The sequence below is a fragment of the Nelumbo nucifera genome, chromosome 5 (genome assembly GCF_055504915.1).
Source record: "Nelumbo nucifera cultivar China Antique chromosome 5, China Antique-T2T, whole genome shotgun sequence".
NCBI classification, from domain to species: domain Eukaryota; kingdom Viridiplantae; phylum Streptophyta; class Magnoliopsida; order Proteales; family Nelumbonaceae; genus Nelumbo; species Nelumbo nucifera.
The window spans coordinates 40,276,615-40,291,154 of record NC_142653.1 but is presented as its reverse complement, the minus strand read 5'-3'; the positions used below and the strand labels follow the sequence as shown (position 1 = coordinate 40,291,154).

The 14,540-nt window shown below is 34.3% G+C and overlaps 1 protein-coding gene across 1 annotated transcript; it reads right to left on the bottom strand.

The window, feature by feature from the left end:
* Positions 1-896: 896 nt before the first annotated feature.
* Positions 897-8,354, bottom strand: LOC104587556 (proteasome subunit beta type-3). Its single transcript, XM_010245216.3, has 7 exons — positions 8,213-8,354; positions 7,941-8,122; positions 7,739-7,846; positions 4,657-4,746; positions 3,418-3,502; positions 1,983-2,077; positions 897-1,267 (listed from the first exon to the last, which is right to left on the bottom strand). Exons 1-7 carry the CDS (start codon positions 8,216-8,218, stop codon positions 1,219-1,221), a joined length of 615 nt encoding a protein of 204 aa, XP_010243518.1. The 5' UTR covers positions 8,219-8,354; the 3' UTR covers positions 897-1,218.
* Positions 8,355-14,540: the final 6,186 nt, after the last annotated feature.

Here is a 14,540-nt window from a genome sequence, read left to right as displayed (position 1 = left end):
TTATTAATAAAATAAATAAAACTTATTTTGTTAATAAAAATAATAACCTATGAAAAATTAATAAACAATAAAACTTATTTGATAAATTTGGATTCAGTTCTCACAAAATTGTGCTCACATGGTTTTCACAACCACTTACAGCTATGCATTGAGAATATCTCATGAATATTTCAACAAATATCATCCCATAAATAAAAACATTCAAGTACGGAGATTTTTTCAATACACGATTGCTAGTAGCTGTGAATATGGAATGAGCACAGTCTTAGTCTTGTGGGGACTGAATCCGATCTCATATTCAATGGCAGAAATAGGGTCTTGAAGTGAGTATCATACCAGAGATGAATCTACAATATATTAACATTTCTAGCCGATAAAGGAATCGATCTCAGTGATGGATGCTTCCAACAGTGACAGCAATTATTCCTACAAAGCAATTTTTACTGTATTTTATTATTAATCAAATTTATCACAAACACTTAGAAAGAAGGGTAGGGGATAGGTTTGGGATTCTAGAATGTTTAAAATCACACATGACTTTACATGATGTGGATAACATGTATATATTAATATATTAATATATATTAATATATGATGATAATCATATTCTTTATTAATCAAATTCAGATATCCAACATCCTTAACAAATTCAAATTCAGATCACCATTTGTGAGATCCGATCAAATCTTTGAATCGGATCTAATCTTGAATATGTCAGATTTGGATATTACCCTAATTTGAATCCGATCCATTTGCATGTACATTACCAATCCGTGTGACATGGAATACATTTAAGTAGTTCTGAAAACCATGGCCATGGAATACATTTAAGTAGTTCAGTACATGTTTTTTTTTTTAAGCAAGTAAATGGAATATTTAAGTAATTAACCCAGAACTTAAAAGATAGAATTTCAACAGCATATAAATATTTGAAGCGTTTCCAGTCATTGAAGGTAGCCTATAATCAATCAGTCACAACCAAAATTCTGAGAAAGAAAATTACAATATCTTTTAATAGTTTTGATTCTTGATCCAAAGAGAATATTTTGGGACGGTGAGAAACTACCCCTACAAAAAGTGGCAGGAGGTAGTGTCCTGAACGCCAACAGGATAGAAGTCTCCAGTTGAGAAAACGAGGCTCCAGTTCGCATTTGAAATTAGAGAAAGAGTGCTGCACTGGAAATAGGAAGCTCTGACTTTCAGCTCTATGAAGTGAGGTCAGTCCATCCTCCCCTTCAAGGTTCTCTCTATTACTTCAGTTGGTGTACTGCAACAAAGCCAACCAAAAAGAAAATGTCAGTCTACCAATAACTAGGGTGTGATTACATGCAATCCCAGTGAAAGCCCCAAATCTCCCCATTGGCCTTCCACTCAGTCATCACATGTAACCAAAATGGAGATATCTCATCAATAAAAAATGGCCGTTTTTTTTTTGATAATAATAGAGAGGTGCTACAGAAGATGGGGGGTAGGTAGCACGACCCCAACTGTCAAACAAGCAGATATAAGCTAGACTCAGGGATGATACTTGTACAAATGGCCGATGTCTTTGATTCTATGTAGAAGAAGAAGAAAAAAAAAACAAAACTATGCAAAGATGTACAAGTCCTATTATATTGGTTCAGTCCATGAATGAACCAGCAGTCAGCCCAATGAGGAAAACTGGACCACCCAATAGATGGTCAACATTCATAAGATATAGCTCGCCAACCAATTGCAGGCAAATTTCGATAATCCTATGTTCTATATTTGTAGGGTGGTAATAATACTATTTCTATAAAATGCATCTCTCCATGATGCTAAACAAGGTGAATAAATGATGCTTGAGAAATGAATGCCATCGTAAACTCACTTATCTGCAATCTTCTTTCTTTCTTTCATCTCTAGCAGAGAAGCATTTACCATGCATAGATGATATAGAATAAAACTAAAACATACAGAAGCACACTTTCTGATGGAAAAGTGAAGGAATTAGGGCTTACACAACAAAGACATGTCCTCCCCACCCACTCAAACAATCACGATCTACTGATGACAGCAGTGCCTGAGATATGGTCTCAAATAATTCTTCTGGTTCCTGAGTAACAGTTCAAGTAACTATTCAGAACAAAAATTCATAAGCTATGACCATGACATAAGAATCAATTAGCCAACCCTTGTGAAACTAAAACACTCATATTCACTTATTTGTTTTGTTTCCTTATAATTTAATAGGAGCAGCTTCAGTTCCTGCAGATGTGAAACCAACTACATTTCCTTAGGTTTCTATCCTCCCTGTATTACATGCTAAGAGCCCTCAAAAGGAGCATTCATATATTAACATATCCTGCCAACTGGGTCAGGACCATGGAAATTGAAACCAATATCCTCATCTCTTTTAACTGAAATAAACATAAAAACTGTTGAATTTTTCTTGAATCATTCTTTTTAGATATTTCAAAATGTAAACTTCCATTCATTTTAACAGAGAATTACTTTGTTGACTTACGTGTACTCATGGCTTCTGGCATGTAACAAAAGAGATGATAATATATGCTTGGTTCAGTTACAAATATTTTTCTGATTTGCACTTTTTACTCAATCATAAAGGTATTACACCCATCAAAGTTGTATTTTAACTTCCAAGTCATTTTCAAACCTTCAGAGTTGAGACAGTGTGGAATCTTGAGGTATTACATCTATTTATTTATTTTTTATCAATACATCTATTTACTTTTTCAATCAAGGGTTTATCCCCCCATCCCCCCCCCCCCCCAGATCACTATACTATCATTCTTCAATAAAATAAAATAAAATAATAATAATAATAATAATATAGAACAAAAGCAAACTTCAGTCACAGTCAAAAGATGACAGGACATTATTTTAACGAATCAAAAGATAATGCAGACTCAAGACAACATAGACCCATAGATCTGCCAAATTTGTGCCTGGATCATAGGAGTGGATTTGCAATTGAATTTCATATTTTCATTCATGCCTCAATTCTCCAGAATTTAAATAACTACTAATAATTTCTAATTCTTCTAAACACAGAATTCAAGGTCAAAATCCATGTTTTGCTAAATTCCACTTTGCAGTTGAAGTGGACATATTATCCAAGCTAAAACCACTGACATGTAGAATTCCCCCCGCCAATCCTGTTACCAAATTACCAATTGCAATTCCACTTAGATCCAAAGACAGTCTAAGAGATAACCATGTTACCGTATTTACATGTAACCTAGTAATTATGCCAATTGTGCTCAAGATATGTTCCAGCCTAACCTTCTCAAGGAATTTGTATTTTTATTGTGTCAACCACATGAAACTCAGTGACTTGTTGCTTCCTACTCAAACTTGGTGGTGCCTACTAAAATGAGATATCAAGTACTTGCCCCTTGTAAAAGTAGAAATCAAATAAAATATGCAACAAACCATGTCAGGCTTGTACATCGACTCGCATGCACCATAAAGAGACTCTGATGCAGTACCAGCAACAACAAAATCTTTTGCAAGCTCCCTGCAAGTTCCAAATGTAAGCAAAATAAGGTGACTCACCAAAAAAAGTTCATTAATATTACCCAAATCCGACAAAACTCAAAAGTAGGTTATGAAAATCTAGGTTTTGTAAGGACTAGAAATGCACTAAAAATATACAACAGTGAATCACATGCAACCAAGTTAGTGGTGTTGAGCATGTCTAGGGTTTTCTCTTGCCAAGTTTCGTTTCCCAATCTGAGAAATTGTGAACTACAATGCAACTACTGCCTGTCTCTGTAAATAATTGTGTTTTTAGTAAAAAGTAAAATTTCACTAAAAAAGTTAAAGAAGATTACAATGGAATGGTGAAGACATTTCACCTAACATGAAATAGACACATACATAAATAATGAACAAATTAACTCAAGTACATCTGAATTACTCCCATTAACTAAACCCATAGAAAATCATACCTATCCGCAAGATCTTCCTTACTAATATCTTTAAATTCCGGATGAGAAAAAGATTATTCCATGATTGAAGAGCATATATCAACAACCAGCTTCCATCTTGAGCAATATTTATCTTAAAAAATGCATCTATTTCTCACTTTCCAAATACCCCAGCAAACTGCAGAAATAATGATGCTTCATAAGATTTGTGTCCTGCTGCTACCCATTACACTTTAGGTCACAGTGAATATATTTGAATTCGGTTGGATTTTATTTCTGAGCATTAAAAATATCAAAAATGAAATCCCAAATAAGTTCTTTCCAGATGCAATTAATGAATAAATGCCTCACGTCTTCCTCTTGCTTCTTGTACATAAAACAAATACATGGAAGATAAAAGCCTCTAGTAAGGATGCTATCCAATGGTAAATTGCTAATAGCCAAGCAAATACTCTAGGAGGTGGGTTACCCTAAAACCCTTTAATTTGATCTTTCCAGCTAAATTTTAGTCATTGATTCATAGTATGATTTGACTGAAAATTCTCCATCAAGGATGCTATCCAATGCTATTTTTTATTGGGGTTTTGTTCTTTCTAAAGAAAGAAAGAGAAACAGAAAAAGAAGATTTTATGTTGAAAGGCAAGATCAAGACAATCTAATTATTTGTAACTGCTAGCATTCTATAGCATGCACTTCTAAACAATAGCAATACAAACATGATAAAGAAAGGAAATTAACATACTTTGCACCAATTGAATCCATTGTGCAAATAAATGGCTTGTCATCATCTCCTAATCCAGCAATCACAGGTTGACAGAAGTATGGTCCAAACCTACAAAATGAAAACAACCACATTTCATTTCTTTTAGCGGTCTCACCTTTTTTTCTTACAGAAACTATTGCACATAATTACATCTATAAAGTACCATATAATAAGCATCTGAAAACAAATTAGACAACCAATCCAATATGTTTCTACATTTTTCTATGTTAATAGAGCAACTTCTTTATCAGTAATTGCAAGCTTTATTCATAAGAATCAGTTATTTTGGGCTCAATTTTAGTTTTTGTTTTGATTTTGAGGCTGCATCTCGCACCTCTTTGTGGGAGCAGTCATGTTGCATCTTTCTTATTGATCTTTAATGAAGTTTCTATCACTATATTTAAGCATGTGCCAAGCACCCCAATACAATTGCTAGTCTGGCTAAGTGGCTAGTCATCTTATATATGGTTATACAAGGAAATATTCCTTTACCCTTGGGGTATCAAACCCCAAGACATTTCTCTTCAGTTTACTCCCTGTTTTGCAAACCCATCAGCAACAGTGTTGGCCAATCTAGGAGTTCACTTCCCCTGTATGCTGTTCTCAGCTCTACTGTCAATGTCAAGCATTAACTAAATAATTTATCAAGCTTAGGAAAAAGCCAGGACAGCAGAAAAAACAAAATGCATCACAAAATAAACAATGAGAATTTTTATAGGAAACAGTAACTTTCAATAGAATAAATAATGAAAATTTCAAAGATAAAGCCATTTTTATCTTTCTTTCCTTTGTTCTCTTTTTAGCTATTTGTGTAATAGGAAGTGTACATATTGTATTTTTGGATAGGTAAGTGTACATATTGTATTAATGATGCAAAAAAGGAATCCAACAGCCTAAAAGTGTTTTGCATGGTTAATGGGAAAAAATGATGCACAACTCCCACTACAAAAGGATATAGAACCCAAGTATTCAACCATACAATGTAGCTGTGCCAAATTAAACCATCCTACCCCCACCTAGAGAGAGATGACTTGGCCAAACCTAGTGTCCAAAAGAACTTAGTTCAACTTAGATGCCAATAACATTCATCCAACTATTATACTTGAGTCATCCCCATCCAAAATCTACTTAAACCAAGGGAATGAGAATATATAAAGCCTTTTACAAAACAAAGATATCAACACTATTTGAATTACCATCACCATCAAGCCTAAAGGGATGAATAAAACAATCCACAAAGGCTCTTGGCTCTCCAATACCCAAAGGGCCAGGAATGCTAAACTAGAAACCCTTGAAATTGAGTTTCTACTGTAAATAGCATGCAAATGCTTTAGAAGGACAAAAGAAGAGAAGAAGATTAAAAGTTAAAAAGAAAGCTTGATTTACAAAAGGCCAAAGTGGCCGAGTCTGAGAACAGCCACTTTGTGCAAAAAAAAAATGTCAAAGGTTAAGTCCATATCCAGTCCATCCCTCTGAAAACCCCAGATAGCCAGAACCAGCAAAGGTATTGTAATTTTTCTATTAGCATCCCTTCAACTCTCATTAAAATTTTCACAAGGTCTAGTTAGTTCAGTTTTTATTCAATTCTTTAAGCAAGGGACTTCTATCACAAACACAGATATTTATTAGGTTTAGCCAGATCCACCAGGGTTACTACATCTGAGACATAATCTAAGACAGCAATCATTTCCTTGTATAAGCAGTTATTGTTACACATATAGACACACATTACTGCATCTGAGACATAATATCCATCTCTAACAGTGATTTAAAAGGCGTGCCTAGGCACACAGGCGAGGTGCATTTTAGGGTAGGCGCCTCGCCCAGGTCCTACGTGCAGCACTTTCAAAAGGCGCATGCCTGATGCACCTTGTGCCTTGAAGTAGGGCTTTATATGCTTGAAAATGTTTTTTATGTTTGATTTTATTTTTAAATTTTCATTTGAATATGCTTTACATGTTATGTTTATGTATTTTAATTTTAGATAGTACGTTTTTTAAAACCATTAATTTTAAAAACTAAGTTTATATTTCTTATTAATATTATGTTTAATAATTTTTTTTTTGCATTTTTTGAATTTTTTGGCTTTTTTTGAATTTTCTGACTTTTTTTTATCTTTTAGCAATTTTTTGTATTTTTGCACCTTGCTTCAAAAAGGCGCACACCTTGCCTTGCACCTCTCGCCTCAGGGGCAAATTGGCCCTTGCACCTTTTTTGCGCCTTGTGCTTTTAAAACACTGATCTCTAAGAGAACAATCAATTTTGTGTATGAGCTATTATTGGAATTTGGAAAGACGACATATCCCTTCGGATAACCACCAGCATCCAATAGAGTTCTCATTCATAGGCCATCTACAAAGGGACAAATGCAGACACATCAAATGAAAAATCTTTACACAGGGATGAATGTAGAAAAGTTTCTGTTTACTTCTTTGCATAAATAACAAAGCATAGAATAATGTGCAATTTAGAATGACATTTTGTCAAGCCCTTCTAATATCTAGAGTAAATTGCTTGCTGATATTGAGAATAGTATTAGTCTACAATCTATTAGGACCTATCTTATCCTCATTTACTCAAGGAAAGTCACAGACAACTTTGATAATTTTTACCATCAACTTCACTGTCAGTCGACATGATATACCATTCCATTTAAGCCAGTATAGAGAACTGGGGGCTGAATTGAACACGTAAAGATAGTTTTCCATTTTACGCTTTCACTAATAAAACATCACGTAATTGAAGAGTTAGAGTTGGATATCATCTTCAAACTAAAATACGAAGCATATTCCTAGAAGCAAATGCAATTGATTCTAGACAATATTTAAGTTACGGACCAAAACTAAGAATTACAGGTCCCCTAAATCTTGATCCAAAGTATAATTAATCGGATGTAGAACCAATCTCAAAGGGTCTAATCCAGATCAGATGAACCTTATTTCAGCCCTAAATTTAAATAATCCAGTTTTTGAGAAACACCATGAGTTCTGCAAATTCCAACATAAGCGGTTCAATCTTAACAATAATGCAACTTGTGTGGAATCAAAACGAAATGACCAACCTTTTCTCGTAAAGAATAGCGGACACAAGACTGGCAAAGGTCTCGGGTTTCATATCCCTCTCTTCTCGAAGCTGGTACAGCTTGTGACGGAAAACGAGCCGTTGATACCTTTACATTAAGGGAAGATTAAGAGAACCCCAATTTGGAAATTAGAGGTGAGAAGAAAAAGACTGAAAAACAAAGAGAAGAGAAAAATGCTCACAGCGTTTGAGCATCGGTAGCTAGGCCTGAGAGACCGATATAGAGTTTATCGTGAATCTTGTAAATCCTCTGGAAATCGGTGGCAATGGTCTGAAGCTGAACTCCTAGGCGGCGATCGCTGGCAATGGCGAAGCAGTTCTTCCCTACCATTGCAATAAGGGCACTGCCATTGTACTCGAAGATCTGAGGAAAGGAACAAACCCAAATGAGATTTGAATGTTCCTTATAGAGATTCAAACGAAAAAATGAGATGAATTGAGAACGAAAACCTACCGACATGGGGACAAAAGAGCGCTGAACGAAGAGAGGAGACTGAGGAGAGAAGGGGGATTCAACGAGCAAAGCAGAGAAGAAGCTTGGGAAGAAAGAAAGAAACTAGAAAAGCCTGTAAAGGGTTCTGGCTCTCCGGTCTCCCCCTGTAAATTTGTCTTAAACCAGCCGTTGGTCGAACCGTTGAAGAGGTCTGATCGAAGCAACCCGGTTGACCACATTTTGTAGTTTTGTTGGATCTTGCAAAATGCTTTTGTGCAACTCTTTATTTACTTCGCTCTACAGACGATGTTGCAACACACATCTGCACTCTGCAGGTCAAATGACACAAGAATTGCCTACCTGGTTGTTTACAAATTGGGCTGGCGTAGAATGGGCAGCAATTGTTGAACCGGACAACTGATAAGTATAGCCCATATCCACGAATTTGCGAGTTGGGCTAGATAGAATAGGCCTAAACCCAACTTAGCCCATTTCAAGCTTCCCGTGCTTTATCCACAACTATGACCAAAATGTTCATTTGGATATTACATTTTGGTATGCCTGGTTTTCTCGTGAGAGAGTCACTGTTTGAAAATGAGTTTTGGGTCAAAATTTTTAGCTCCAAAGAATGAATTCTTAACCCCTGTTCGGGAGTGTTTACTTTTAAGCATTTATTTTAGTCTGGAATCACACCAATAAGGAAGGTTTTTAAAACTGGACCGGACAGGGAACCATTCTAGGGACCGGTTCCTGGGTAGAACGGTCTAATATTTTGGACAATGGTCCAACCATCCAGTCCGAATGGAAGGCCCATTCTGACAAAATTTAAAAAAAAAACAAAAAACAAAAAAATGGCTAAAAACCATTGTCTGGGTCAACAGTTCAATCGCCCTAATCAGCGGTTTACTGACCAAATCAACAATTTTTTGCTAAAAAACGATTTTGGATGAAATGAATATCAGTTTCCGATTTTTCCAGTCCAACCGTCCAGTCCCATCCGGTTTTGAAAACACTACCAATAAGCACTTATATAAGAAGGGAAGAGGGATTGTATGGGAATCAACACAAGCAATACGGAAACCCACTCACTGGATGCTCTTTTCTCTTCACAACATTTAAAACCCATAATTGAAGTAGAAACATATTATTCCAACTTTTCTACAAAGAGAACTATATTGAATGTAACACTTTTCTCCCTTCTCTTTGAAATGCTTTTCTCTTGTTCAGCATTTTCCATTCAAGATTCTAACTAAGAGACAAGAGTGTTTAGAACCAAACAGTGCCTAAGAAAAAGAAAGTTGTGCAAAAGTTTTAAAATGTGGCTTAAGGTGGCTTTGGGTAACACTAAAACGGGGTCTGATATGTTCAAAACTTGCTTTTCAGAGGTGGATCTCATTGTTTTGATGTGGATCTATGTCTAAACCATTCCTCAATGATAATGTGATTTGGTAAGAAATGGCTTTATTCACAAAATGTTTTCAAATGCGTCTTGCATGGTTCATAAAAGACCAAAGTGCCTTCGTTTTCTTTTAATATTATGGAGGCTTTGAAAAATAGAAAAGGAAAGGTGATGGTTTCAAATTTCAAATCTGTAAAAATAGTTTTTCTGCTTTACAGATATCAGACTTCTTTTTCATCAAACGCCACTAATAGGGGTGAGCAAGAAAAATCAAAAGTCAAACCGATTATTTCAGTTAACTGAACTGATCGGTTTGGTATTTTAGAAAAATCGAAGGTACCAATTTGGTCGGTTAACCAGTATAAAAAAAAATGATAATTAATCGAACCAACCGGTATACATATATTTATATTTTATATATCTTTATGTATATTTATATTTTACCGATACCACTGGTCCAGTTTGGAAAAAAAGACCCACCATGAACACCCCTACCCCTACCCACTAATCTATTGTACCAAGTCATTTTCAATTCAATGAACAAGAATTATTGTTTGGTGTAATGGTAAAATCTTGAATTTGTAGGACCTTGTATAATTGGAGTCGAACATTTTTAGATTGATCAATACAAATTGTTTTGGATTGAGCTTGTAGGACCTTTAGTTAGAAATATTTTGGGTTGATTTTGGTGTGGTTGTTGTTTCTAACTAAACATTTTTTGGATTGATGGATGCAAATTGGCCATTCAGCATGAGTGATTAGACTTCACTTGGTGGAGCAAGGAACATCAACCTGACATTGCTACAAACTACATCCTACACACGTGAATTTTTAAGGTATGTCTTTTTGATTTCAGATTTCAGTTGAGTAATGATCTTTCAGTTGTATAGGAGACATATTTTTAGCTGATTTTCTCAAAGTCATACAATATTCAGTATATTGGGAGACACATTTGGTTGTTTTTGGTACCATGAAATATTTTGGATTGATCAATTCAAATTGGTGAAAGACGTGTGTTATCACATCGCATATGAGACTTCAGTTTGAATAATTTTATCCCATGGAACAAGAAATGTCAATTTGATATTGCTTCAAAGAGCCAACACATGCATTTTTATGGTATGCCATTTTGTATTAATCAACCCAAAATGTTCTGTGTAGTGGCACCAAATACAACCTTAATAATTATGGGGTAACATTTGATTCCAATCCAATTTGAGTATTAATTGGATCAAGCTTGGATCTAGGTTTGAACCAATTCATATTCAACCTATTGACAATCCTATTCATAAACACTATTGGCCTGTGGTAGTAACCATTAAGGTTGTGTTTGGTTTGAAGAAAAAAATAGGAAAACCTTTTTAAACCTTATATAGGGTTCCTTACCTTTCCCTTCCTTTTCCTACTTTTTCCTTCAAACCAAACATACCCTAAAGTTTGCTTCAGTTTGATAGCCCTCAGTTTTAATTACAATCCTAACAAAGGAGATTCAAATGCACTCTTAAAACTCTAAAACCCTAAGGGCTATAACCTGGGCCTGGCGCCTGCGTTCTGGGCCCAGGCTGGGCTTAATTCCAAGCTTATATAATATACTCCAAATGTGAGGTGAGGTTTAAATTATTTATCTTTTAACACGAGTAATTTTTAATTCATTTTATTCATGAAATACAATATTAAAATCATTTTATGTTTACTTTATTTATATACTGCAAACCAAATTCCATTAGAATATCAATACTCTTCTTGATGTTTCCATCAATACCCCACTGCGTACAAAATGTAAGTGTGGGCATATTAAATTAAACCAGCCATGATGTGTCTATATCAAATTAAATCACTCATGGTGGTGTGCCTATATCAAATTCAATCAACCTTGGTGTGATGTGCCCAACTCATTTTTTGGGTGAAAGTAAAATAAATGGGCAAGAGAATACCCTCTACGGAACAAAACTTTCCGTCATTACAATCAGATTTTTGAGATAGAAAATTTGTGTATAATAATTATAAGTAGGAATAATTTCAGAATATACATTTTGAAAGGTAAAGCTAATACTTTTGTTTAGGTTGTTTTTGGTTGTGGTACAAATTTTGTTTGCACTGGTGTAAAGGCATAGAAGTGCAAATAGGTTGAGTGTAAATTCTGGTTTACTTTAATTTAGATTTAATCTTGTCTTGTTTATTTGTGAAAAATAAAATAAGAAATAAATTGGTATGCTCCCACCTTATATGCAAGAAAATGGAGGTAGGAGGGTTATTTGTTTAGGAGTGGGGTGCGATTAGGAAGCATAATGGTGTGGCCCCCATTTTATTATATGCAAAATTTACACTGCTAGTGTGAGCAAAGGACACAAAAATTACAAACTTTGTATTAGGTAGGAATATGAATCATAGTTATAAACAAACAAATGTAAAACTGAATTGGGTGCAAAATTTGTATCAGGTTCAAGTTTTGCACTACAACCAAACACAGCCTTAAGGGCATAATATGGTTGAATGGTTTTGCCAGCCCAAAGAGAGTGAGTGACTTGGGTACTAAAAGATTTTTCCCCGGTCTTCTAAAATTTATGAATGTAAAAATAATAGAATAAAAGGTAGGTGTGTGTGTGTTATGTAATGTGATGCAAATAACAAAGATAAACAAATAAATAAACTATACAAAAAAATAAAGAACATGGAGATTTTATAAAGCTTTGGCCAAACCTAGGGCTTCCAGGTGCCCACTAGACCACACTAGACTTTCGAGTGCCAATAAAGGTTTAGTAAACAACTAGACTTCCATGTGTCAATAAAACCTTATAAACAATAGGGCTTTCAGGCATCCATTAGACCTTACATAATTGGACTTATGGGTGCCAATAAGATTTGAGCAGTCGAGCTTTCGAGTGTCAAGCAAACCTTAACATTTGGACTTATGGGTGCCAAGTAGACCTATAACGGTTTTCAATCTTAAACACATAGGCCCAAATGCAAATGCCTCTTAATAGGTTGATAGAAACATATACAATCAAATCTATATCAAATGCAAGAGTGTATGCACAAAACTATAGGCTCAAACGCTTGAAGAGATTTGAGAAATTTCAGTAAAAAACAAATAGGCCCAAAGGCTACTCAACTTTTCTCATTAGTATGAACTGATTAAGCTCAGAAATCTCTTCTTTCTCTAAAGACTCATGATCACAATGCTCTCTTTTTCCTCAACAGATTTTCATTGATCAAGTTCTTCATGTTTTCAATCCAGAACCACTAACTTATAGTGGTAGAGAGAAAGTGGCCATTATAGATCCATTGGGAAGGGACTAAACAATATTAGGAAAAGTTTAGAGCAAGTTCCTAACAAGATCGAAGACTTACTAGAAGAAAAAAATATTCATTAATGCCTTCAAACGGTCAGATGTTTTACTAAGTGATCAAATACTATGCGCAAGGAGAAATTTTTTTTCTCTACCAGCCAATTGCTAGCAATTTACTAATATCAAATATGAGACATAGTCGACTACTAGTATCAACTATGAGACATAGTCCACTATAGATTTTTTATAGTCAATTACTAAGTAGTGTCTAAGTAACACTAGCCTCAACTGTCACAGATAATTGACTATAACTTCATGGGAAATCAACTACTGGTAGCTCACAAGCTTAGAATAAGCTTTAAGATTTTAATTTCAAAGGTGTAGAAAATATTACCTTAGGTTTGTAACTTTAGATTTTCAATATTTAAATCTAATTAATATATAGTCCGAAAACACTTAAGAACTAAACCTAATTCTAACCATTAGTCTCTATGGTTAGGTCAACCAACTTTGGTCGCATTTATGCCCATAGAGTGCATCTCATGTAAACGATTTACATAAGTCCTAAACAAGACACACAATTAAAGGTATTGGAACTTGATGCTTCTTTGTTTTCTTCTCTTGATAGCAAATTTTTTTTTTTTTTTGAGAGTCACTTAGTTGATTGAAAGTTGCCTAATGCAATTCATTTCAAGCTTGATTTTTCATAGTAGTTTGTTAAATATCTTAGTTCAATTAGAGTTACTTGGAACAACTACACACTTAACACTATTCAACAGTACTCTCAATAAAACACATAAATCCAACAAGTATGAACCAAATTAATGAAGATATAGGGTTGGGTCGGGACAAGTGTCCTAGTCCCAAACTGATTATTAATCAAGATAAAATCATAAACCCAAAACCTCCTAATTAATGATCAAGTTTGACCCAATATACCAAATTATATTGATGGTTATAATTACTTTTTATAAATAATAACATAAACTTGATCTTTGATAATATAACCTTAATAAAAATGATATTAAAATAGCAAGTTATTTATATGCTAAATAATTTATATATGGTATTTCAAATTTACCATCTTAGACATAAAATGTAATAAAAATTACAAAAAAAAAGTAGGAATATTTTATATTAATAAGAAAATAGTCAAGCCGGGTTTGAAATAATTCTCAACAAGCAAGGACCAAAATCAACCCAATTATTAATTAGGACAAAATAACATAACCAAAACTGATATAATTGATTTGGTTCAGTTTAATTGATCGGGTAGAACCAATCCATTGATAACCTTATTTATATTCTTTCAGTTTTTAGGTTTTTTAATTGTGGCAAGTGAGAAAGAGTGAAAGAATAAAACAGTTCGGATGAGGTAGTCACAACGTTGTAAGCACGCTAAATGAGTAATTAGAAATTTTTTTGACACCTATCCCTTAAAATGCCTCCAGCCTACCTTTAAAAAAGATTAATACCCACTTTTGACATTTGTCAAAATATTTATCAAGTGCTCACTTAACGTGCTTACTTTGTTATGCCTACTAGATCGGGTCTCAAAAAAAAAAAGCAAATAATGATTCAGCATTTGAAAATATTCCACCAATTTGCTTATCATTAATAAATCTCTCTCTCTTTATATAGATATATATATCACTTCTAT